Genomic DNA, 25,354 nt, shown 5'->3' with positions numbered 1-25,354 from the left:
TGCCACCGTCAACCTCCATTGCCATCTTCGCTCCTCCAACACCGTCGCGCCTCAACCCATCATCTTCTTTATTTTCTTATTCTTATTATTCTTATATCTGAGATGTAATCTTAGTTAAGATATGAGATCATACATATATGAGATCGAACAATTAATTTTAACGTTTCAATGTCATTGTTTTGAACTATTATATTATACAATCAAAATATACAAAAAAAACCCTACTAGTTGGATTGAAAAATGTTAAGATGTTAGAATCGCGTGAAATTTGACAGGATCACTTGTTTCAACATGGTGATCAAGCTAGTTGCTTTGGTTCTAATCCCACCCTAATTTGACCAAATTCCACCATTTACGGTCTTATATGGGCTTTTAATGTTAATGTTTGAAACAATAACATAATTTTGTAAAAAAATAATATTAGACAAATATTTACCAACATTATAATGTTAATGTATTGACATTGTGTTCTTCTAAGGTCATTTTACTCTAGTACGAAATATGACAATGATTTTGTTTATTTTGTTACATGTCTAAAATAGTAACATGAGTACGTCTAAACGAAAATCTTATACCTAACGTTTGCACCTAAATGAAAAAAAAAGAATAAAAATAACAAATCTAAATTTTTTGAGTTCTAAATTGCCAAAACAAGATCTAGAGATAGAGAGAGACAAATAGAAAGAGACGAAGAAAGAGAAAAAGATGAGAGGAGAGAGAAGAATAGGGAAGAAGAAAAAAATTTGTGGAAGAAACAATAAGGGTAGAAATATAAATAATCAATCTATGAATACTTTTTTTGTCCATGTATTTTTTGTTAGACCTAAATATCCAAAAATAAAATGATGTGTGTATCAACATAGCATTGTCCGTATTTTCTTTATAGATTCAAACTTTCAAAAGTTTACCATGCTACTTATCAAAAAAAGTTTTGAAGATCCAAGGTTCCACGACAATGTCTTCCAGATGATGCATTGCGAGTAAATAAAGTTAATCGCATCAAAAGATGTCCCGTATGGCTCTCGCAACAATTAACATCCCATAAAAATCATGCATTCCATAATAACCCATTTTCTTATCAGGGTTACCCTTTCTACTTGCTACATTTAATTCTTTTACCACGAGTAGAAACAGGCTTAATAAATGTGTGACCAAAAACTAGTCTTGTAGCCAAAAACCATGTTAAAACGAAAAAACAATACACTTAATGGGTTATTGACAAAAGAATTCCCCTAACCTAAATTTAAAGCAGAACATACCATGCTACTAATTAAGGATGTAATTTCTGCACAAACCCCCACGAATAATAACACCTCTTGTACCTACAGTGAATGAATATCCAACTCTTCAAAATGAGTCATTTAAACAGTTTACATGCCATCCACCATCATCGAAACTTAGAGGTTGGATCCAAAAACCTGTAAAGATGACTCGATATATCCTACATTAGCACCTAAATTATACTCTACACCCAGTAATAAGGCACTTTCACTAGCAATCAGCCACCAAAACAAGATGCCACTTGCACCAAAATTTTAGATGAGTTGTAGTAACAGCGGGGGCACATAGTTCTGCATCTGTTCACAGTGACTGATTCTCGCAACTCAACATGCCCCCTGCAACTCCCAGGATTAATGTTCACAAAGTTAGCTACCATGGCAACTCAAGCCTTCTCTACGAGTCGAACATCTCGTCTTGTATCTCGTTGGGTGCAATAAGCCCAGGTATAGAAAGCATCCGTTGTCGCTCTCTCTCCCTCTGAGCAGCAGCCTCTTCAGCATAAAGATCTTTGTTGTCCTGCAGCAAAGATTAATTAGAATAAATATTCACTATTAGTCCTGATCATAGGAAGTGAAAACCTTGTCCCACCAATGTCAAAAAATCTGAACTTGAAAATTATATGATTGAAAGCGCTATACGATTAAAGGGAATTTTTCAACCATAATTTTCTAAACTATCAAGGTTCAAGTGAAAAAAATCTCATCACAAAGCAAGTCCATATTCCATTCATCTTGCTACTTCATTCTGTTACCTGGGCTGAAAATTCTTTTGATTGCACAAGGAAGTCTCTCATGTGATTCTTAAATGTCGCCAGGTCATTTCTAGATTCGAACAGTCCATTCACAAAATGAGTAACCTGAAAAGTCACGTTTAGTTACTGATATAATAATAGTAGTGGTAGAGAAATTTCAATGGTTTTAAATAATTCACACCTCAGCAGAAGTCATATTAGGAAATGATGTGCCCAAAAGTTTAATGGTATACTCGCGAACAAACACAACATTATTTGGGTATGCAAGAGGGGCCGCTGCAGGATCCCATAAAGGTTCCGTCAATGCACCACTCTCCACCTGAAAATTTGTGTCTCCCGGTCATAAAGATTACTCAGCTAGCATGGAACACAATACAAAGTATACACCAAACAAGTATATTACCAAGCAAAACAAGTGTTGCAGCACCGCGACATGCAACTTGAACCCAGGTTTATGAAATGTATCCGTCAAGACTGCAAATATTTCTTGCTCAATTGTCAAGAAATACGTCCGGTAGAATTGATTACAGAATGTAGAAGCCTGTCAAATTACGCCAATGGAAGGTAAGCTTCCAGAGAAGTAGGTTATTGATAGATTACAAGAAAGCCAACATCATACCTGAAAGTTCTTCAGCATCTCCAATAAAAGGTTTAGTCCTGTTTCGGCAATATTCCTTTCTGTGTGCCGAAATGCCCATATGATTGAATCCATCACAAGCTTTAGTTGCTGATGAAGAATCAAAGGTTACTTAAAAATAATCATAAACCAAAAACATCCATTGTAACTTCATAAAGAAGATAGGGCTGAGACTGGGTCGGACCGGTTGATTATGGGCCGATAATTCAACCGACCCGACCAACCGACTTTGCTGAAAACTCAAAACCATTACCGACCCGACTTTATGCATCGGATAATGGTTTACAACCGACTTTGTGGGTTGCTCACTGGGTCGGTTGGTCGATAACAACAGACTTTCATCACCAGTCCATTCCAATGGTTCTACTCCAACGAGAGGAGAGAGAGATCAGAAGGAAGAGAACTTAAAAACTGCACAGAACAGAACGAACCACTAACTATTCCAAAATCCAAATTAAAGTATAAATTTTAGAAAAATTAGATGCTTAATGAAACATAATACAGAATTTCTAATGGAATATTGAAAGTGATGAATAACATAATCAGATGCATAGTCTCTTCCTTTTGCTTTCTCTGGTCTCTTACTCTCTTCTTGCTAGCAGTTTTTGTTTGGCTGATCTATGACCATCTTGATCCGTCTCGTTCTCGCTCACATCCCCAGCTGACAGATCTTACCTTTTCTGTCTTGATTGCGATGTCTATTGGTGATAAACCGACTGTTGTTGAGGTGTATCAAAGTTCAGATCGTCGCCTTCTACGATGATTTCGAGCAACTGATCAGTTCGTGATTTGTTTTGGGTTTCTCTGCCCTGGTACTGGTGCGATTTGGGATCAGATCTTTTGGCTTCTTTCCCTTAACTATGGTTAGCTTGAGTTCAGTCCTTAAAGTCAAAGTTAGTGAATGAAAGTCATGCTTCCAGACTATTCTCTCAAACGCAACGTTTTACTTAAGATCAAAATATTGCATTTCATAAATATTAATTTTACATGTAAAAGGTCACATATTTTATAATATTAGACTACTGGTGTTAAACTGTTAATGGCTTGGAAGTCGGTTGGCCAACCGACTTTTGAGTATTTTTGAAAACCACCAACCGACCCATCTTTGCATGGGTCGGGTGATATTATCGGCCCGACTCCATGGGTCGGTTGGCAGTTGATAATCCGGCCAATAATGGGTTGGTTGGCCGAGAAAACCGACCCAATCCCAGCCTTAAAGAAGAATGATCACAAATGTACTTCATGGAACTAACATAAACTATGCAATATTCAACCATAAAAACTGCTTTTCATTGTGTCGTGGATGCAACAATAATATGTAATGATGGAGCTTCGTAAAGGGAATAAAAATAAACACTAACCTGACTTGAAAGCTGAATCAACGCAACAAAACAATGTGTAGCTATCGCACGAAGCAATGAAAAGAACTTAAGGCGATGCTCTGGGTAATCTTCAAAATTTTTGGTGATCATCTGCAGCACATTGCAACCACCAAATTAGCGAAGACAGCTTTAGACGTAAAGTTCAATATTCACCATGCAGCTTTGGGGGGGGGGGGGGGATATTCAATGATGATTGGATATCATCAACAAACATACATCCTGAGCCCTTTTTCTAGGCTAGACATCAGAACCAGATCGAGGTCTGGCACAAGATAATAACCCATTCAACAAGTATATCTAGAGATAAATATAGGAAAGCATGTGCGCACCACACACGCAAATGTCCCATGTTAACCCAAAAGTAAGCCTATTAACATGCTAATGAGGGCCTACCATCAAGTTGAAGGTTCATCTCCATTGATTGAGAAAACAAGAAAGATAAAACACACTTTGCAACAAGATTCTTCAACAGTATAACAAATCAAACACATGCAAAGAGAATAAAATTGAAACAGTATAGTCAAAATCTTTAATTTTCTTTAATTTTCACTTCAAATTGGGTTGATTTTCGACTTTAATCTGATAAAAATTGCTTATCCAAGTATAACATAATCTTGTACATAAAATGTCCTTTCCGTTCTATTCCATTTGTAACCTGTTTCACTGTATCATTTATATTTTAGCTTTCCCAAACTCTCCAATCGCAAAATTCATAGAGCATAATGATAAATCGACTCATAATCCCACTATGAAAAAGTGTAAGAGCACCCTGACAGCCTAAATACTGACCTCCAATGTGCACTGGAAGATGGCTTCAAATATACGAGCCACATCATCTGTCATTGTACTTTTATACCTTCACAAAACACAAATAGTACAGATAAAACACATTAGAACTTCTCAAGAAAATCAATATGAAGTAAAAAGTCTTAAGGTGCTTAGAAGCTCAAACAATGTGCAAACAAACAGCACCCAGCAACAAAACCAAAGCTAAAATAGTTATTTGGGCCCTCTCCAAGGCTAGACTACGATGCATCCATCCCTGTAAAGTAAGTCTGGATATACCAGTCAACTGCAAACCACTGGCATCATTTTAAATCAAAGATTCCAGGCGAAATTCAAGCATAACACTTCAAGTTTTGGTTGGCCCAAAGCTAAATTACCATTCCACTGAGCTACACTATTTGAGCTACTCATGTTCTTCTGTGCAATTGCATTCTTTATAAACACAAAATCTTAGCAATAAACTAGTGTGCATCATATCTTATAAAAAAATAATAAAAAAACCCTTACACTATCCCAAGGGCCAAGTATTACTTTATACACAACCCTCCACAACCCAACCGTGCTTGTTTAGGGGGCTAAAAAATATTCACAACAGCATAACAAGCAATTCAAATACAAACTTGCTATAAATGTAATAATATCATGAGGGCCATTATATCCTAGTACAAAACAACTTCAACAGATATAAAAAGTTCTCAATACAATGGCGACATCCATGAGCACAGTTGACTTTTATCTTCCTAAAATTCGAAGCATAATATAGGGCATTATCTTTTCAAAAAGCATTAGATCCTTAACAAGTACTTCACAGTCAAATACATACAGAAAAATATTATTTTATTCCCACTGTTCCGGTATCGCAAGACAATGCTGCACACACCACTTCTAAACTTTCTGATTTCACTTCCTAGTCCAAACGTCAATAACAAGCACACTGGTCCCACGAGATCATCATCAAGATGATTCAAACATACAACAAGACATGAAAGCTATAACAGTAAAGAAAACTATCAAAGCTAGCAGTAATATATGACAAAGATATAACTGATGAATTATTTTCTTAGGAACAATAATAATAATGCTTAACAAACAAGGGTTTAAAATTTAAGCACTACAGTAATTCATAGCAAGATTGATTATGGTGATTCCAGCAAAAACTCCATACACATTAATAACCAAATATATGAAAGAATTGCAATGCAAGAGATGATGCAGTACTTGTTGATGATTGTCGCAAAGAGCGACAGCACTTCTGATTCTCTTGCATCAGGCACATTCCTAGCATAGTCGCCAAGAACATGATCCATCATTGGTGGCACAAATTGTTTTCCAATATGAGGTTGATCTTCAGCCTTGTCCAAAAATGTCTCTATGAGCTTGAGTGTTTCCCTCTTGACAGAACTGTCATAGGCACGGATTTAAGAACAAAAAACACGATGGCCTTCACAGCAAACAGTTAAGAACATTTCAAATTATGAATCTAACCGTAAAAGTTTCACAAAGGATGATCTAGACGCAAATGGTCCTCCACCTGCAATGTTGCTTGATACAAGTTCGCTATACATCCTGTAGCAACAATGAAAACAGTGATTTAACAATAAAACCAATTGAATTTTTTGGGCAACCTTATAAATCTACTTAAAATATTTAAGACAGCATACCTGTACACATTCAGCATGTCCAAAAAGATCAAAGAAATTTGGGGTAAAAAGTATGTTCCAAGAGAACTAGCAACTCTTGTATTTGTCTACAGGAATAAACACGACTTAAATGAATCAAACAGAGTCTATCAGAAATTCAGAATAAATAAATTAAAGCATAAGCAGTCCACAAAATTAGTCATGCAGACGGAAGTGCAAAAGAACTATAAAGAATGCCATAATAATGTAATTGGCAGCAAAGAAACACAGCTCAAATCAAAATCATCATCATCTATAACTGAATGGAAAAAGAAAGTTATCAACGCACAAAGACAGTGCAAAACAAACTACAAGGAGGCTAATTAATGGTCCAAAGGAAATTGTTAATCATCTCCAATATCCCCCATTATCCCAACCCTTAATTACCACATATATATATCCATGCATCTGGTCCAACAAGTTCAAGCTGATTGGCTTACTGGCTGTGTCCAGAAAAGCAGAAGGAAAGAAGAGCAAATCTTCAATTTCAAAAAACTTCACTACTGCAGAAAATTATAACATATTGAATAACTACTGTTGAATTTGTAAAAATCTTATGGAAATTCAACCATATTAGGGTTTAAACAAATAAGAAAATTGGGAATTCCATATGAAAAGACGGAAATTGTTACACCATACGCATAGGATACAAAATAAAGGTACACTTGGTAGGATCAATAAACTGATTCAAGTACTCCAAACCACTAGGTCCGCCAAAACAAGATAAACACTAATGTACACTGATAGGATTGTCCCACATCGAAAAATGTGGGAGTTAAGGTGTTGTTTATAGGGGGGAGGTATGGGCCTCCCTTAGTACCCAAGGTTTTCTAGTATGGGCTAGGAGGCCTTGGGTACAGCCGGCCCATATGGGTGGGTGTCGCTTGGGCCTTGGGTGCTGAGCGTGTATGGGCGCGACTCTATCAATGGTATCGAAGCATGATCCTGTTGTGCCTTCAACTTGGGGCCGCGCCTGTGGAGTGGCCGGTCATGGTGCTCGACCAACGGAGGTGCGCCTGCCGGAGTGGTCGACCATGTTGCACGACCAACGTGGGCGTTGGTCTTGAAGGGGAGGGTATTGATAGGATTGTCCCACATCGAAAAATGTGGGAGCTAAGGTGTTGTTTATAGGGGGGAGGTATGGGCCTCCCTTAGTACCCAAGGTTTTCTAGTATGGGCTAGGAGGCCTTGGGTACAGCCGGCCCATATGGGTGGGTGTCGGTTGGGCCTTGGGTGCTGAGAGTGTATGGGCGCGACTCTATCATACACAAATGGAGATCCTCCATAAAACAGTGGCATGTTATTGATTCAAGCCACATCATATATTTTCTTTTTAAATAATGCTCTGAAATTAGATGGCAAATAATATTTTTATCATACGAAATTAGATGGCAATCAAATTTCAGTTGTTTTTCACATTGCCTAATGTTTCACAACCTTAAAAAAGTAAACCAAGCTGGAAAAAACTTTGTTCGTCCCTAAATGTGCTATTCTGAAGACTTCTTATGTTGAGTAGAAAGAAAAACCTGCAATATATTAAGCACAGTCCTGATAACATCTGGATCTTTCAAAAAATCAACACTCTGACGTGCCTGCCCAATAATTTCAACCCATTTCTGCAAAAAAAAGGAAAGAAATAAAGAAAAGGTGATAATACCAGCATGTTAACAACCATGTGCTCAGATAATGCACAAGAGAGAGAGAGAGAAAGATCTGATATAAAACCTTGTTTGGGAGGTCCATCAAACGCTGCAAGTATTCATCTCTCTTCTGTGGATCAGATTCCGCCTGAATCATATGACCAACCTGGAAGAGAGAAAAAAATATGTAACAGCATTGAAAATTTGAAACAGCTGCATTGCAGTGTATAAACTTAGTAATAGAGCTTCATGGACATACAGATTCATAGAATGCATGAATCTGGTGAGGCTCTAGGTCAGCTACGGTTGTTGGAAGACCTGATAAAAGTTCGGATATAAAAGGCTCACTTTCTCCAACCTGGAAAAAGAGAGAATAAATTGGAGAGAAAAATAAGTGATTAATAAACAAAGTAATTTAAAAAATTAACTTTCTTGAAGCACTAAGCCAAACCATAGAGTACTACAAGCAAATTTAACAAGAAAATAAAACAGTTCAGATGCTAATTTTAAGAAATAGATTCTCATAGATTTTACCTGCAGAATAACAAATTTACGCTTGCATTTCTGAACAATTTTCAAGAATGTATCGCAAGCCATGTCCTGAAAATATATGATATGCAAGGTGAGATAAAGGACCGCTAGCTATGCAAATATACAGAAAAACTCTCACATTTCCAAAAAAAAATGATATTACAACAATATCCATGGTATATATAAAATGAGCCCTCATATGTGCAACCACAAATAAAAATAATTAATAAAATACAGTGGTTATGCTAAGAAAAACATATATTCACACTATATATAACTTTTTAATTAGCTACTGTTCTATTGCATTTTAAAACACAAAATTTTCAAGCTAAAGGGGACGAGGATTCAAAACCTGCCCTAAGGGCAGGATGGTAAAGAACTGACCACTTTAATTAAACGTGCTCCTCGCTACTAGTAATCATAAAGAAGTTTTTTGCCCTTACATAAATGAGTAAAATGACCCTGCCTACATTGTGGGGGCAACGTGTACAGGAGTTTTTAAGTATAAAAATTAAGTTGTTTTTAAATTATTAATGAATTGTTTCTCCACATGGAATTTTAGACCACCAAATGTTTATTCAAACTAGCACAACCCAGTACGACGGCAAGTGGATTGAGCACTCCACTGCTCTTCACAATTTTATGTGCCACACATGCCTACTTTTAGCTCCCACATTATACAGCTGTAATAAAGAAACACATTGGTCCTTGACAAATAATTATGCACAAACATGTCTCACTGGCATCCCGCGCTCATTAAGGTATATTTATTTTACACTGCACAAAAACCAATGGAATGAAATGTAATATGCCTCAAAACAGTAAAATTCAATAGCTTTTATTATGATGCCTTCTCTTTAACTTTTTTTCTCTTTTTCATTTTTCATTTGAATGCAAAGAGGAGACTATTAAGGAACACCAAAGGGGTCCAACCCAAGAAAAAGTAACTTTTAGGCCAACAAAACTATTTTCTATATTAAGAAAATGTTTAAAATTCATTTGACAAGCAGTGTCTCACAAGAAATATCAAGCTGCATACTAGAAGTAGAGAGAATGCTACATGGCATGAGACATTATGTCACGTCCACGACATCCACAAGGGCAGCATACTCCAAGCAATATCATTCTATTCTGTGGAAAAATTTACTGCTTCCTAGATTTGGTTGCTAACAGATTAAACACCCTTGAAGTTTAACACAGTGCATGAATAGTAAAGTAGGAAACTCATTACAAGCAACATATATCATTTTCATTTGTAACAAGCACACATGTCTATTGTGGCATGCACGATACATTGCGCCGATGACAAGATTTTAATGTGATACCACAAACATGTCTGAATTGATGTCAGATCACTGAGTAAACAGCTTGAATATAATGTGAGATCACGAAGAAGAAAAAGTGGAGAAAACCTGAACACCAGGATGCGTTTCGTGCATGAACTCAAATAATTTATTGACAACAGTTTTCAAGAACTTCCAGTGGGCTCTTAGAAATCTTGGGTACTGTCCAACCACATACCTTCCAACAGAAAACAAGATGAAATAAATAGTCAGCAATCTTCAATGAGAAAAAGGCAAAATGCAACATAATTTACAGCTCCTCCAATCAACAAGGGACAATACCAAAGTTTTCTCTAGAAGAAAGCTTATTTAATAGGGAAAAATCAATTTTGTATCACCAGATAAAAATGTAAAAGGCATGACAGATTGGTAACAGTAATGGACAAATTTTACAAAAATGAATACTACTCAAAATAACATATTCTTACATGATGTTACTAGCAATCACAGCTTTATTATCTTTTCCTTTCGTGATCTCACACAAATTTAGTAAATCACGAATTACCATGACCAGAAACCTGTTTTCCTGCCATAAAACCAATACAAGGAAAACTGTCAAGAATGCCTCATTAAGAGAAGTATGGCACACAATGGTAGAAAAACTATGAAATTTTCCTTCAACTGGAAGTGGACAGAGGTGTCTAAATAAGTACTAATTAGGAAGCCAAACAAATACCCTTCTTTACAGTACATGAGTTTCTCCATCATCTATATGGTATACAGTGTGAGACAAGGTATAAATGAAACATTTGACTTCGAACTCTTAGATTGCTTCAATCTATGACCAAAGAAAAAACACTAGTCCAGCATTCCAATGCAGGAAGCATGAGAATAAGTGATACAACAAAGCACCAACCATATCCACATGGATTTTTCTTAAAAAATGACAAATTGCCAATATGCTGGCATGAATAGACGAATGAATATTGGTGTTCCATGACAAGGATGGTTTCTTGTTAAGTGAGAAGGATGGGATGGAAAAGAGAAAGACAAGATGCAGACAGCAAAAAAAGAGCAGAATCTCCTTTTAGTTTTCAAGACTTGCTGCTAATAAAAAAACATGTGAGCCTTTCATTGTGATATCCTTCATTCAGAATAAAGAATTCAGAAAAGTGAACCACAAACCAATTCCAGAAAATAAACATAGCATGAAGACAATGAGCCTACACTAGGACCATTAAACTCATTTACTTTTCCTCATAAAAAAAGAAGGAATAACATGGTAAACATAATAAGCACTAATAAAGAAAAAAAAGGAAAGGATTCTTAACCACAAAGCCAATCTATTACAGCAAGGCATTAAAACTTGTATCCTTTTCCGCAACTTGGGAAATGCGAGATCTGAACCTCAGACTTTATGCTTAAGGTAGCAACAACTAAAAGTTTTATTTATCTAGCATTGAGTGGATTAAGGCTTTGTTTGGCAAACAATTTTGTCACTAGCGTATATGCTAGCGTATATGGTGGTAGCAAATATATATACGCTAGATATGATAGACAATAATGGTAGCAGATATGCTGTCTGAATGATTGGTAGTGTTTGTTTTAACTTTTGCTAGTAACATATATGCTATGTAATATTTAGTGGCAAATTACGTACAGAGGTATTACTGTAAACAGAATAATTAAATAATTAAACAATAATAAATAGGAATATCTCCTCATATTTTCATTTTAATCAATTTTTAAAAAAATATTTAATCAATGTTTACAAATATTTTATTTTAATCTCAGCCTATGCTCTCCCGAACCTCTTCCCCTTTCCCTTCTCTTCCTCACTCCACTCCATTCTGTAGGTTTTCTGCTCTTTGGCTTGAACTCAAAATCAAGCACCCTTTTGTGACCCACTCAAAATAGGAGATGACGAGATGTAATGGTGGTCTACGGGATTGCTCATACTACAGCTTTGACAATTCATTGAGTGGAATCATGCCTCAAGAGCTTGGGTTGTTGATCTATTGGAAACTTATCTAACAATTTTGTGGGCATCATCATTGTTGGGCGAACTTCTTGTTAGATCAACAAGATCGCTGCGGCTTTGGCCGGTGATGATTTAGCTAGATCTATGAGCAGTCAACGGAGTTGGAACTTCGGGAGCCGCCGAAGTTGGGTGTCGGCAAGCTTAAGGGAAGCATCAGCGAGATTAAGGGAAGAAGGAACCAAGGAGGAAGAGAGAGGTGAAGAAGAGGAAGAAGACGGGGTAATATGGTTAGTTCAACCTTATAGGCACGATATACTAGGAATAAAATGTGAAATTGTGGTAAAATTGTTCATCTCAGAACCATTTTGAAAGTGCCATAATATTGCCCCAAAACTGTCTTGGACTTCTTGCCATAATATGGTTGTTTGGCAGCCACATAGCATATATGCTACATCCGAACATATATTGTTCCCAAAATTACTCTCCAAGTGGGGCCGAAATAGTAACTTAAATCAATTTGTTGCGCAACTAAGTCACAATCATCTGATTCAACCTTATCGTAAATCCATTTGCTTGGGAGTGAGTAACAAGCATCACTTTTCAGCATTAGGAAACCTTTTTATTACCCTTACAAATTTAATTTAGGAGAGTAACTGGCAACAATCTTATAGAAAAAATGCACAAAAAAAAGAGGGATTGAAAACTTAAAACTTATTCATTATTCAAGGTGCCAAAACATTCACTAAAAGCTACCCATTATTCAAGGTGCCAACAGATTCTGCTATTAAGTCGAAGAAAACCATACAGTCCAGCAAGGACTTCCACATCATTCAAAATTACAAAATAAACCATAGTCAAACAGTTTTTGAAGTCATTAAACAGCTGCAAGCAGTCATCTCACATGAAATCTATACATTTTTTTAAAATAACACTAAAGGAATTAATGATCATGCCATAGAATATTTGTAAACAATATCTATACAGCAGGCAGAGAAACATTACATATATGTGCAACCTTTATAATATATGCACATACAAGCAAACTGTCCATTTCAGCTAGAGTATGCGCAAACACATTTTACCATCACAAACTCACAATATATAAATTTGAGCTAAAAGACAGGAACCAAGAAACTAAACCAAAAAAAAATCAAAAACTTTAATATAGTGTCAATGTTCCACGCACACTTGTTTGGGCTTCTCAAGTCTTAACTGTCAACTATATAAAAATAGAACATCCTAACATGTCCAAAAAAAAAGTAAAATAATATATAACTTTGTATACGAATGCTATGAATATGACAGCTGGGATATCATCTCGACTCAAGAGTCAATTAAGGCAGAATAGGGACAATCTTAGGCATCAAAAACCATTTTATATTATTCTACGAAGCAAAGAAGCAACTTGGGCACAAAGCATAACCAAATACGAAAGAATTGCATACCTGTTCCTCCATCATGGACCCAGATATAGATCCAATTGCCCAACACAAAGTGTTTAAGGTGTTCCATGTCCAATCCTCACCACTAAGTTGTTTACTTAATTTCTTCAGCATCTGTGAAACAGGAAGAAAAAAAAAAGCACTATAAATTAAGTTGAGGCAAAGACAATGTAGTCAAAGACTAGTAAAAAGAGCAAATTCTCTTATCCTTCTATAGCCTACTTAAAAATAATATATATTTATACAAGTGCTCTCTACAGAATATCAATACCACTTGCACAAGATGGAATAAAGCCTCAAAGACTAATCACAGGCCACCTCATGGCTCATATGCCTATCAAACTCTCGAAAAGTAACACTTACAATCACACATCAATCACAACTGTAAAGTTGAGTCCTCATCCACAGGGCATGACTGACACAGATACTAATCAAAACTCTCCTAAATAGGGCATTGCATTGAACTGCTGATGCCATGCACATGAAAAGAAGTCATAAAATCAAAGGCATATCCATACCTGTTTTTCAGTGTCCTCATGATCAAGGTGTGACAAGTAAATCAATGTTTCCCTCATGATCTGGAAAAAAAATAATTAAACAGACACATAGGGACAAAGTTATTCCCTAGTGCATGAATCACTAAAAACCAAGCAAGTTGCTAAATTTCAAACTTCAAACTTCAAATTTCAAGAAGAAAATAGTTTACTAAAAATATAAACCCTCAAAGTTACCCTAAAAACCCAACATCTATAAAATGTAATAAAATCTTCAAAAAAATGAATTATTTAAGGTTTCTACTCAAGAAAATTCTCATGGATACAGATAAGAAAACAAAGCCTCATATTTCAACAGCTAGGTGTGCTGAACTACAATCAGCAAACATTGCCAAGAACTCCATCAGTCAAAGATATCTTCTAGGAATAGATAATACAAATAATGACACAGACATTGATTTCAAGGAACCTGATACATGTGACAAAGGGACAGTTCCATAGACTACATTCAAAAAACAGGTATCACCTTGTATTGAACAAGAACATCATTGTCCTTCAGTGTTTCCCGAACAATATTCCCATTTTCATCTTCGACAATTAGAACTTCTTCAGGTTTAGCCATTCGAGAAATCATAAGCGTCCTCAACTTGGACATTGGACCAGCATAAAGTTGCCGCCGCTGCAAAAGTTGCGAACCTAGCCCTAGGCCATCAACCATACCCTGAACCAAAGGCACCTGCCAAATCAATACATGTTAAGGTGAGACGAATACCCTCCATGAACAGCATATAATACTACAAAAATGATATAATCAAGCACTGCACAAGTACAGTAAAGAATACACATTCTTCTTCAAGTGTTACATATGTGCTCATACATGTAAAAAGATGAACGGAACCAGATTAACAGAAGAATAAAAACAGGAAAACGTTGCTGCCAGTAATGTGAAAAGGAAAGGAATCTAATAAGAGTAATAAAAGTTTATGCAGTGCTCATTTCCTTTGAAGATGATTATGCAGTACTCTCCCAATTCCCTTTATTCACGATTCTATATCTGTGGAAGCTCACATGCTCTAGACTCCAATGGCACCATGAACCCGGCATGTCAAATTCCGAAATAGCCACCTTATGAATAATGCGTTACTTTATCATCTCAAGAAGTAGACTGTATGAAAGTGGGTATGCTTCTTTTAAGCAGCCAATGGATACTGCACAAAATTTCAAACTTCCAATAACCTCATTTCTGAGATCAATATACTTCAGCCATTTGTTTTCTTAATCATTAGGGTACACCAAAAGCCAAGCATATGCACCAAATCCAAATGTCTCCAAGATCTTTAACTTAGGAAACACTCTCACACAAGGCAGTCAAAATCGAGATTTTACCCAAAATCGGAGAGTGACTGTAAAATCGTATCAATAATATAATACAAAAACATCCTATTGGCCATTACAATTGTTGCTCGCACTAGTTGCCTTTGTTTTCTAATCTAATCTACAAATTTAGTAATTTACATATGCTTGACTCAAAATGACCAAAATATCCATCAGACAAGTACTCTCCATGTGGCACAAACCCGAAAGCATTTGCCGGTGTTTTAGTACCCCAAGAGTCTGTGGTGATAACCGAGCAAGGATATCAGATCAAGAAATATTTGAACTACCCAGGCATGCTCAAGAAGACGTCGTGTTATTTTGTCAAAAGGTAGTGTGCTCTCTTTTCCTATCTCGAGAAATAAAATTTTCACAGAGATAGAGAGAGCCAGCTTCGGACAGAGACTGACATGCAGCCTTATAGAAGCGGCAACAACAACAGCAGCGGAGAGGCTGCGCGCTGACTCGCCGCAGCTAAGAAGGTACTTGCTTCCGGAGATCTGCATAGCACCAAGTCCTTTGCGATCCAACCCCACGAATTCAATTCCTTTCGTTGACCAGACTTAAAGAAAGTCCTAGTTTTCAACTATGAAGCACGAACACTCAGTTTGGACAGAGTATCGGTGTCCAACACGTATCCGACATGGATACACTCGGACACGTGAACGATACGTGTCGGATACATATATTTACGTATCCAATTTTTTATTTTTTATTTTTATTATCGAACACGTGTTGGACACGCACGGACAAATTGAGACAAAGACAGAGAATATATATAGGTCAACTTCACCTGAACGAATGAAAGAACAAGACGAAAATGGAGAGAAAGAGAGAGAATCTAAGAGGAAGGGCGGCAAAGCTGGCCGATGTCGAGTTTTAGGAGGCGACCTGTAAAAGAAGACTGAACTTCCACGATTATTCTTCTTTTGATTTTTTGGTCTTGTTCATCTACTCAAACCTGACATGTAGACTCCCTCTTTCTCGGTTTAGTTTTTGGAAGTCAGTGGTTTTTTCCTCTCTAGATCCATTTCTTTTTACATGGGTGTGGCTTGTGCCCTTCTAGAGTTGGTTGGGCTTCTATTTCATTAGTTTTAATGTATTATTTTGGAATGATTGAAAATATGTGTGTGTATATATATATGTCTCCCTAACGTATCCGTATCCAACTTTTTTGAAAAATTACATATCCTCGTGTATGTGTCGTGTTTGTATCCATGCTACATAGGTTGTCAAAATCATTAAAACGAAGTAAAATCGATATTGATTTTGCTCCATTTTTAATTTCACTCCGATTTAACTATATTTTGGCAGCTACTACGATGCGATTTTAACTACCTTGCTATTACTTCACAAAGAAATACAAGCATCTGAACAAAATATTTTATAAATACGTAGCTACTCGTCATTCTTCAACTCACTAAACAAAAACAAGGCGAAGATAAAATAAGCCATACCTGCAGTCCCATCATATTTGCAGCAACAGTGGGATTATCGTGATTGTGGTGTGCCTCAAAAAGTTCCAAAACCAAGGAGTTCCAGTAGTCCAAGCAAACCTATCCAATCAAACAAGCAAATTAGATATCTGAAACCATAAAAAGGAGAAAAAGGCATTGGAAAAACAATTCACCTTGAAGACTTCAGTGTCGTCAACATATGAGATGTTAATTAAATATTCAAGACCTATTAGCAACGCCGAGATGTTCTCTTGAGAGGATTCCAGCACTCGGATATGGGCCTGTGAAAAAACAAGGATATCAGAAACAAAACTACCAAAATGGTTGAAGGAAAAAAAAATCTTCAATGGGATAGGCATGCACGAAGCAAGGCTTGCACATCCCACAAAAGCGCCATCATCACCTACCAAATTAAGAACTTTAAAATTTTATACTGACGAAGCAAAACTTTCAAGTTTTCTTCATGACATAATAAGACGCAAGGATAACAATCCAATCAAGTAATATGCAAATTGATTCATTGATTCTAGTGAAGCGCTAAAGGGCATAAGAACATATCAGAAGCATCAATAAAGGAGCTTCCAAACAAAGAATTCAGCTTCCCATTACAAAGGATCCCTGTGGCCCCCACCCCTTTGTTTGTGAGCCAAAGACAATAACCACTCCTTGAACTTTCTGCACCTAAGAGTACCTAACTAATATACTGATTTGAATTTTGAAGAAAATGAACTCCAACTTATAAAAGGAACTTATTAGTACCTTCCACAAATAAATGAATCTACTATTTTCCTGTTTCAAAGAAACTGAAAAATTTATAACAGGGAAAAAAAGAAACCTCAAATTATTAACGGCCCCATCAATTTTCACTGCCCCTTAATAGTAGTTTGAGGATACATCACAAAAGAAACTTGCCTTATAAAATGAAGTGAAGAACAGTGCCAAGTTCTGGATAAATGCCTGACGAGTCAACAAAGAAACAGCCTAAGATATACACAAAAAAGACATATGGATTTGAACCTCGTGGAAACTATATTAAAAAGGAAACATCCACCTGTTCTCCACTATCTCCATGAGCATAAGCCTCGGGAATGTTTGTAGTTGGAGGGAGAATGGTCTTCAAAAGAAGAAGATAGATTAGTAGATACAAATTGAAGATGTTACAAAATTTATGACTGAAAAAACAAACATCATAAAACTTATCAAATTCCAAGGTAATCAAGAAATTCTCCAAATTAAAGGCTTGATTTCTCTTTCTGGAATCTAGTGTCTAATCACACCTGTAACTGGACCATGAAATAATTGTACATCTTGATATATTGCATGTTATAATACTCCCCGAAACTGAGGGCAGCAACCTGTAAGCATCAGAAAAGGTAACAATGAGCAAAATAATTGCAATAATACAGGAGATAAGGACAACAAATTACCTTCCACATGGAACAAATACATACCTCTGTTAAACACTGGAGAGTGAGATTCCGATATGAAGGCATAGGGAAAAATTTTAGAAGTGTTTCCAGCTACAGGGTACAGAAGGACAACATGAGACATAACGTATACCAGCAAAAGAACATTAGGATCAAGTAAAAAATTACTATCTTCATGTAGATGAACAACAAACAAAGAACACACATACCAGTGGAGATTCAAATATATAGCCCAAGGGAATCCACGAAAGAAAAGCATGCAAAGTTGATAGTATTGCCTGAATAAGATCAGCTCTCTGAGATGCCGATAGCACATATAAGCACAACTCATGAATGAGTTGAAACTCACTGTAGACATAAATTAGGATTCTTGATGAGATAGATTACAGAGCAAATTAAATCAATTAAAGCGTCAACATAAGCTACAAATATAAGATGGATTTTCAAAGATGGATCAGTTTAATAATCAACTAAAATCGGACCACACACAGTCCCAGAAACAGCACATACACAATTTTGGAAAGCAAAAATAATAGCAAAGTAGGCTAGATCCACTAAATGGTCATAATAATTTCAAGAACCAAATAGATCAAAGAAATGTTAAAGGAAATTGAGACCCAAAAAAATGGCTCGGGCGCAGTGAAACATAATCATAAGTTAATTGCTAACTAATTACATATATGTGATTTACGCACCGACAGAAAATCCTCAACAAAGTATTAAACTTCAGGCAAAAAGTAGTCAAATAATTATCCCCAAGACACACAAAAGCAGAAAAAACTTCAGAGTTCACAAGAGCTAAACTAAATCAAAACTTTAAATTAATTGCATAAAAGTTTTCAGACACTTCTGCTTAAATGCTATGTTAACAGACAAGTTTTCCAAGCAGAAATTTTTTCTTTTGAATGGAAAATTTTTTTAAAAAATTATAATGTGTTGTCCAAGTTAATTTTCCAAAAAGAAAACAGATGTTTTCAGCTCTTAGAGAAATTCCAGAGGCAACATATAAGTCATTGCATAATTGTTACACCAAAAGAAAAGGTGATTTTCTTCTAAATACAGTTTTAATGCATCACAGTATTTATCAGGCAAGAGAAAATACAAAGAATTACACAAGAAGATGATCATATGATAATTTATCTATTTTTACACCTCAGCTTACACTTATTTTTTTGTATCTTTTATTGAAATAAGGATGTATATTACGCAATTTATCTTTGGTTTGATTTGTAGGTTACTTTGCACAAATATGGCATAAAAGGCTTAATTTAATTATTGGAATCTACTGGCGTGTATGAAGATCTAGGGCTGGAATTGAACTCTTTCAATTGGGTTAAAATTGGAGACGAGGCGTAGCTTGCACCTGAGATGGAAAATGCAAAGGAAGCTGCTTGCCATCCAAAACAGAAGCAAAAGCAAAGTAAGGGAAACAAAAGAAGACTAAAAGAAGGAAATAAGGGAAACCAGAAAAGTCAAAGCAAAAGGAAAGAAGAATTGAAGAAATGAGAAGAGATACATGAATGAGAGAAGGAAAAGGAATAAAAGACGAGTCAAACAAGTGGGACCAACTATGCAGTATAAAAAGAAGAGACTTGTTTTACAAATTAAGGAGGTTGCCGTGTGGTGTTCAAGTCTAACTAGGATTTCTAAGCTTCGTGTGACGCCCGATAAAGGAAACAACGACTTCAATTAGAAAGAGGAAAGCCAGACATGAGGGAAACTTTTGTTATTATATAAGGGGGAGACACGGCAGTAGAAGGGCCACGAATTGGAGAGCCACATTCTCTAGCTTTTGTTCTTGTTCTTATCTCTAGCTTTTCTCTTTGTTTTTGTTCTTGGTTCATGATGTTCTCATATTTAGTTTCCTTGTGTTCTTATAACATGAGTAACTAAACCTCTTTGCTAGGGCTTGATGTAGCCTAATATGATTATTGCAAGTACTTCAATTAATTGAATGCATAATTTTGGTTCATGATTTTTGTCTTTAATTTCTATGCTTATAATCTATTGTTTGTTTGATTGATTGGCCACCAATTGAATGCTCAATTAGATTCATCTAGCTAGGACCAAGGAACGAACCGAATTCACGTGTCTTAGTGGAACTAAAATTAAGGAAATCAATTGTCGACTACCATGAACAAGGTTTAGGGGATTGATTGGTTGTTATAATTCTTTAGATCGTAATGAGTTGTTAGCCTTGGGTTAAAAACTGCGAACCGAACAGCATTAATCCATTGTTAATAATATTTGTTGGCACCGTGAACGAACGAACCAACATATTTAAGAAAAAATCAACCCTTGAATCGGAACCATAATTGTGTGTTTGTTAATTGAATGCTTGTAATAGGATTACTAGGTGAAATCATTGCCCTAGTGTTCTTTTCATATTGATATCACAAAAATCTGAATTTTAATTTCCTTTGTTAGCTTAGTTTAATTACATCATACATATTCTCATTCATCACCTTTTCTCAATCATTCATCAAGTTAGGTACATTAATTAGATTGACTAGTCTCCGTGGGATCGACATCGTGCTTGCATACACTGTACTATTCGTAGACTCTTGTGCACTTGCGAGAAATATTACATCAGAAGACAAAAACGTAGCATTATACTCGTATAATATCCTGGACAGAACATTATACATTTATACCACCATTTCTAACAGGAAACAACTCATGAAGGACAGAACACAGAATAACATAGAAACAAGCTTGTCCAAATATGCCCAGCAAGTTTTTCGGGAAAGATATTTTTTATATTAAAAATTAAAAACATATAAATATAATAGAAATGTAGAGATGACTTATATTCAAGCTATAATATTTAAACCACTAAACTTGTGAATAGAGTTTAATTAGTATTTTTTTTTTTCCATTCCAAGAAGAACCAATGTTGATTGTTGAGGACTGAGGAGGACACTCAAACAACGATGAAAGAAACCTCATTTGAATGTATATTAGACTGGTAAAGGTCACAAGGACTTAAAGCCCAAATGCCCAATAGTAAAGTCTTCTCAGTCCCAAAGTAGAACTAAATACTTCAATCAGCCCATGGTCCGATTTAGCCTTCAAGTGGAAGACAGGACAAGATAGTAAACAGAGCACTTGGAAAGAGAAGGATCTAGAAGGCTGAGGAGTGAGGACAATTGAAGCAAAAGGTGAGGATGATCGATCTAGTGACTCCCGGTTTTGGTTTCAATTTTGTTTTGATCTAGTGGCTCCAGGTTCTGGTTTCAATTTTGTTTCAATCTAGGGAGTCCAAGTTCTTGTTCTGACACTCTCTTCTCTTCTATCCTCTCACTTGCGTTTGGTTAGATTTTGTTCTTTATTCCTAAAAAATTAATAAAACAATGTAGTATGGGCATAAATCCTGTGAAGCGACTGTATCTATATGCATTACGCATTACGTCCAAAAAGACGTACGCAAGTGGGAATCATTTTTTACATACGCTTTGGTCTTTTACTGTTCATTTCGCATCAAAACGCGCACCAAAACGCACATCGAAGACGCCTTTGAAAACAATAGATAAACCAAATGATTACCAAAGGTATCAATAGTTACCTGTTCAAAGACTGCTTGAGCTCTTTGATCTTCAGTTGAGTCATCTCGCCCCGTGAGAAATCAAAAACTTCTTCGCTTAGAAGCTGAAAGATACAAGTATATATTACCCAGCACATGCCAAATCAATGTTTATTGAAAAGGGAAAAGAGCAGCAGAATTACTTTCAATATGGCCATGCAATTCTCACAAATTGTTTCACTAGTTTTCGCTGCTGTGACAAGATCAGGAATAAAACTCTGCCATCTAGCTGGCCAATCATGCTTCAAAATCTGTATATGATGATTGCATAAACCACATCAAAATATCAAATCATGCATATTAATAGAGAAGCAGATATACAATTTGAGAGCCCATTGCAGAAAAAAAAAATTGGATATAAATTTAGATGCTTGGAGGAAAAGTTAAATAACATCATCCTTTACTAAACTAGCTAAGTATATACGGAAAAGACCTTCTGGTGAAAAACTTTTGCAGCCATCAACCATAATTTTGAAATTTGTATAGTTCTAACTTCTAAAAGTAAGAAACAATCAAATTAATCATCAATTTTCATAATAATAACACCACATAGCGCAGCCAATTACAAATTAACAAAAAGAAATAACAGCAAGAACTAAAACTTCAGAGAAGCAACCAACTAATACCTGAACCAAAATAATGTTTAGCTTGTTCACATACAGCCTTTCCAAACGAAAAGAGGTCTCGTTGCTCGAAAGCTTTGCAAGAGGTGGGAAGGAAGAAGAAAACAAATCAATAATAGCAGATAAAAACAATGTGTTGAAAACTAATTAAAAAAACAGAGAATAGAGACTAAATTTATACTGGGTTATACCTGCACAATGAGTTCAGAAATGTAATTTTTCATTCCATCACGTTGTTCAACAGGCAATGCATTCCATCTGTACTTGATAACACCTTCTAGCACCTGAGTGAAAAAAGGGGAAAAAATTAAAGCCTTCGAAAATAAGAGACCATAAGGTAATATATCCTCTTCAGTTGCTTGAGTGTTCCTAAACTCTCTTTAAGCCAGGACAACATACAAATAGCTGCAAATACAACTTCTAAAAGGAGGACAGGGATAGATACATATAAATACAGGTACACATGGATAGACAACAGCTTACAGGTAGCCAATTCAATTGTACGATGTACTCAATATTGAGGTACACAGACTTGCAACTTACAATTGCTAACACTTGAGCAATTCGACTAACCTGTAGGGCAAAGAACTTGGTGTTCAGGTTCTTAGAATTTTGAAGAATGTGCACAACTTGGAGCCACATATCTGGATTGTTTTGCAGTTCTCGTAAGATCTGGTCTGCAGCAGCCCTCTGTCTCCAATATGCAGAATAAAAAATTTAGGTTCTTGGTAAAACTATGCAGCTTAAGTTTATCAAAAACGGTACTATAATTCATTTAGGTATCCATCATAGTTGTCAGCTATCTAATAGTCAATGGCAAAGGATGACAAATTGACAATAGGTAGTGATGAGTGAGTTATTCATATAGATTCCGTGAACATTATGTTTCCAAGTTCCCAAAATTGACTTCATGTAGAACAAAAAATATTTTACCATCTCAATTTCTTATATCACACAAAACAATAAGAAAATTGCACAAACAATCTTTTCCTAGGTGGTTTTACAATTAACATATAGAGCTCAAGGTAATTTTACTGAAAATCACATTCCACTAAATTATTCCTGAAATGATAGCACCCAACCAAAAATACCCTAAATAAAATAAAAATAGATATCACTCTACGGGGCTGTGATAATTTAAATTAAGAGAACTAACTTCTGGTGAAGACAAACACAAAAGTTTGCAATCCTGAACAATTATAGCCCCAGAAATAACAACTATCCAGTCATCCAGATTATCCATCTATACTTATCCGGCTTTGGTGAAAAAAAAAATCACGGAAGGGATTCTCTTTGTTAACCAAACTTAAAGCCCCAAAGGGGGCAAATTGACTGAGTGTAAACTGCCATTCCCAACTACTTAGTTAATTATACACCCCCCCCCCCCCCGCCGGTAAGCTGAGGTGGAAACAAAATAAAATGGCCAACATTTCATCAAAATCATTATACACATACCCCCTTTGCAAATACTAAGTAGATTGGCACATACATACAGAGACCCCTAACTGTTGTACCACAAGCCTATCTGGGTTCTACACTATGACTTCAAGGCTCAATTTTCAGTTATGTCATCCTTCCATAACAAGTAAATGCAACCTAAGAGCAAGGACAACCAACCCCAACAATCATCAAACACAAAAGGTTTAAGCAAATGCTCAAAGAAGAAGAGGAATCTCAATTCCTCTAGTTTGCAGAAATTTATCAGAACCGCACCAGAAATTATATAGCACTATAGCACTATAAACCCTATGTATGGAAAAAAGAAAAAAAAAAAGGTTACAAACTCCATTACTCCTGTGTATTTCCTCCCAAGAGATCAATGAAGGAATTAGACAGTGAACAATCAAACCGGTATCACTACCTCAAACCCCGTTGTAACAAAACTCCAAAGCAGTTATATACTCAAATAAGTCACCTAATGAAATTTCGCCTCCCTTTGTCGGGAAGTTCTACAGCACTATAGAATGGAGAATACAGAGAGGGAAAAAAAAGAGAGAGAAGTAAAGTGTCACCTCATCCTTAGATCCAGTGCCGTAGAAGGCCGCGACAGTGGCATCGAGCAAGCCAACGTTAATCGGCTGGCTCAAATCCCGAAGCTTCTCGGCCGCCATAGCCACGCACGCACGCACGCACAATCACAACCACCGGCACTCTCGGACACCCTAAACCCTAACAACCAACTGTACGGACAGAAACCCTAAAAGCATAGGAGGATAGAGAGAGAGGGAGATAGAGGAAAACAATGAGGGTTTATACCATGTAGAGAGAAACAAACAATGTGGAGAGATGGAGAGATGGAGAGAGTCGTGATTTAAACGGGGAGACGCAGAAGAGTGAAAGACAGCTTAATTTTGAAGCATAGAGGGGGAGTGAGCGGACTTTGAAAAAATTTCTTATTTTTGGTTTTTAATATTTTACTAGACTTTTTTGTGAGTGAATTTCTATTCTTATTTAATTTCTTAGAGAGATTTTGGCTTTTGGCGATTGTGTGACTGGGAGTCCACGGATGGCTTCTTCGGAGTGTTCTTGTCAACGACGTCCCTTTTTTTTTTTGGGTAACAAACTCTTTTTGGCTTTATTAGAAGTTAAGAACATATAGGCCCAGTTTGGCAACACGTTTAAAGGCCCGCGTTCCAATTGTGTCTTACCGCAACGGCCCGCAACGGTAGCTTTGCATGTTTGGTGAGCCCAGTAGCTGTGTTGCGGCCTGCATCCCATTAAACGACGTTTGAGTCCACGATAAACCCAAATTCATCAGTTCACCTAAATCGTACGAACACCTCATCACGGGAAGCTGTCGACGAGAAGCGTTCAGGCACAACCACGGGAAGCTCTCCACGAGAAGCGTTCAGGCACAGCGGTAGCTACGCTTCACCCCTTTACGAAGCTTGGACTGATACGTATAGCTGGAGAATCACATCTCAACTCCGATTATCAGGTATTACACGATTAGCTCCTTCTATTTTGAATTCCCTTTTTGTTGTTCGCAAGGTTAGGGCTTGA

General features: G+C 36.4%; 1 protein-coding gene across 2 annotated transcripts; it reads right to left on the bottom strand.

The window, feature by feature from the left end:
- Positions 1-1,123: 1,123 nt before the first annotated feature.
- LOC120016868 (protein EXPORTIN 1A) lies at positions 1,124-24,737 on the bottom strand. Of its 2 annotated transcripts, XM_038869822.1 has the most exons (32): positions 24,364-24,462; positions 22,925-23,041; positions 22,543-22,635; positions 22,355-22,426; positions 21,872-21,979; positions 21,711-21,793; positions 18,355-18,493; positions 18,170-18,238; positions 17,996-18,073; positions 17,770-17,832; positions 17,631-17,675; positions 16,892-16,999; positions 16,719-16,817; positions 14,414-14,623; positions 13,912-13,971; positions 13,397-13,507; positions 10,459-10,556; positions 10,100-10,208; positions 8,691-8,756; positions 8,416-8,514; positions 8,242-8,322; positions 8,043-8,132; positions 6,499-6,584; positions 6,323-6,403; positions 6,056-6,238; positions 4,841-4,907; positions 4,031-4,141; positions 2,652-2,759; positions 2,436-2,573; positions 2,214-2,351; positions 2,033-2,137; positions 1,124-1,797 (listed from the first exon to the last, which is right to left on the bottom strand). In XM_038869822.1, the coding sequence occupies exons 1-32, from the start codon at positions 24,460-24,462 to the stop codon at positions 1,675-1,677; spliced, it is 3,237 nt and encodes a 1,078-aa protein (XP_038725750.1). In that variant the 3' UTR covers positions 1,124-1,674. The 2 variants fall into 2 exon arrangements, with proteins under 2 accessions (XP_038725750.1, XP_038725751.1); XM_038869823.1 differs by lacking the exons at positions 1,124-1,797; positions 2,033-2,137; positions 2,214-2,351; positions 2,436-2,573; positions 2,652-2,759 and adding an exon at positions 3,088-3,550 and having other exon boundaries at positions 24,364-24,737.
- Between the last annotated feature and the right edge of the window lie 617 nt (positions 24,738-25,354).

The sequence above is a fragment of the Tripterygium wilfordii genome, chromosome 15 (genome assembly GCF_013401445.1).
Source record: "Tripterygium wilfordii isolate XIE 37 chromosome 15, ASM1340144v1, whole genome shotgun sequence".
In the NCBI taxonomy this organism is placed as follows: Eukaryota; Viridiplantae; Streptophyta; class Magnoliopsida; order Celastrales; family Celastraceae; genus Tripterygium; species Tripterygium wilfordii.
This window is presented reverse-complemented; position numbering and strand designations above follow the sequence as displayed.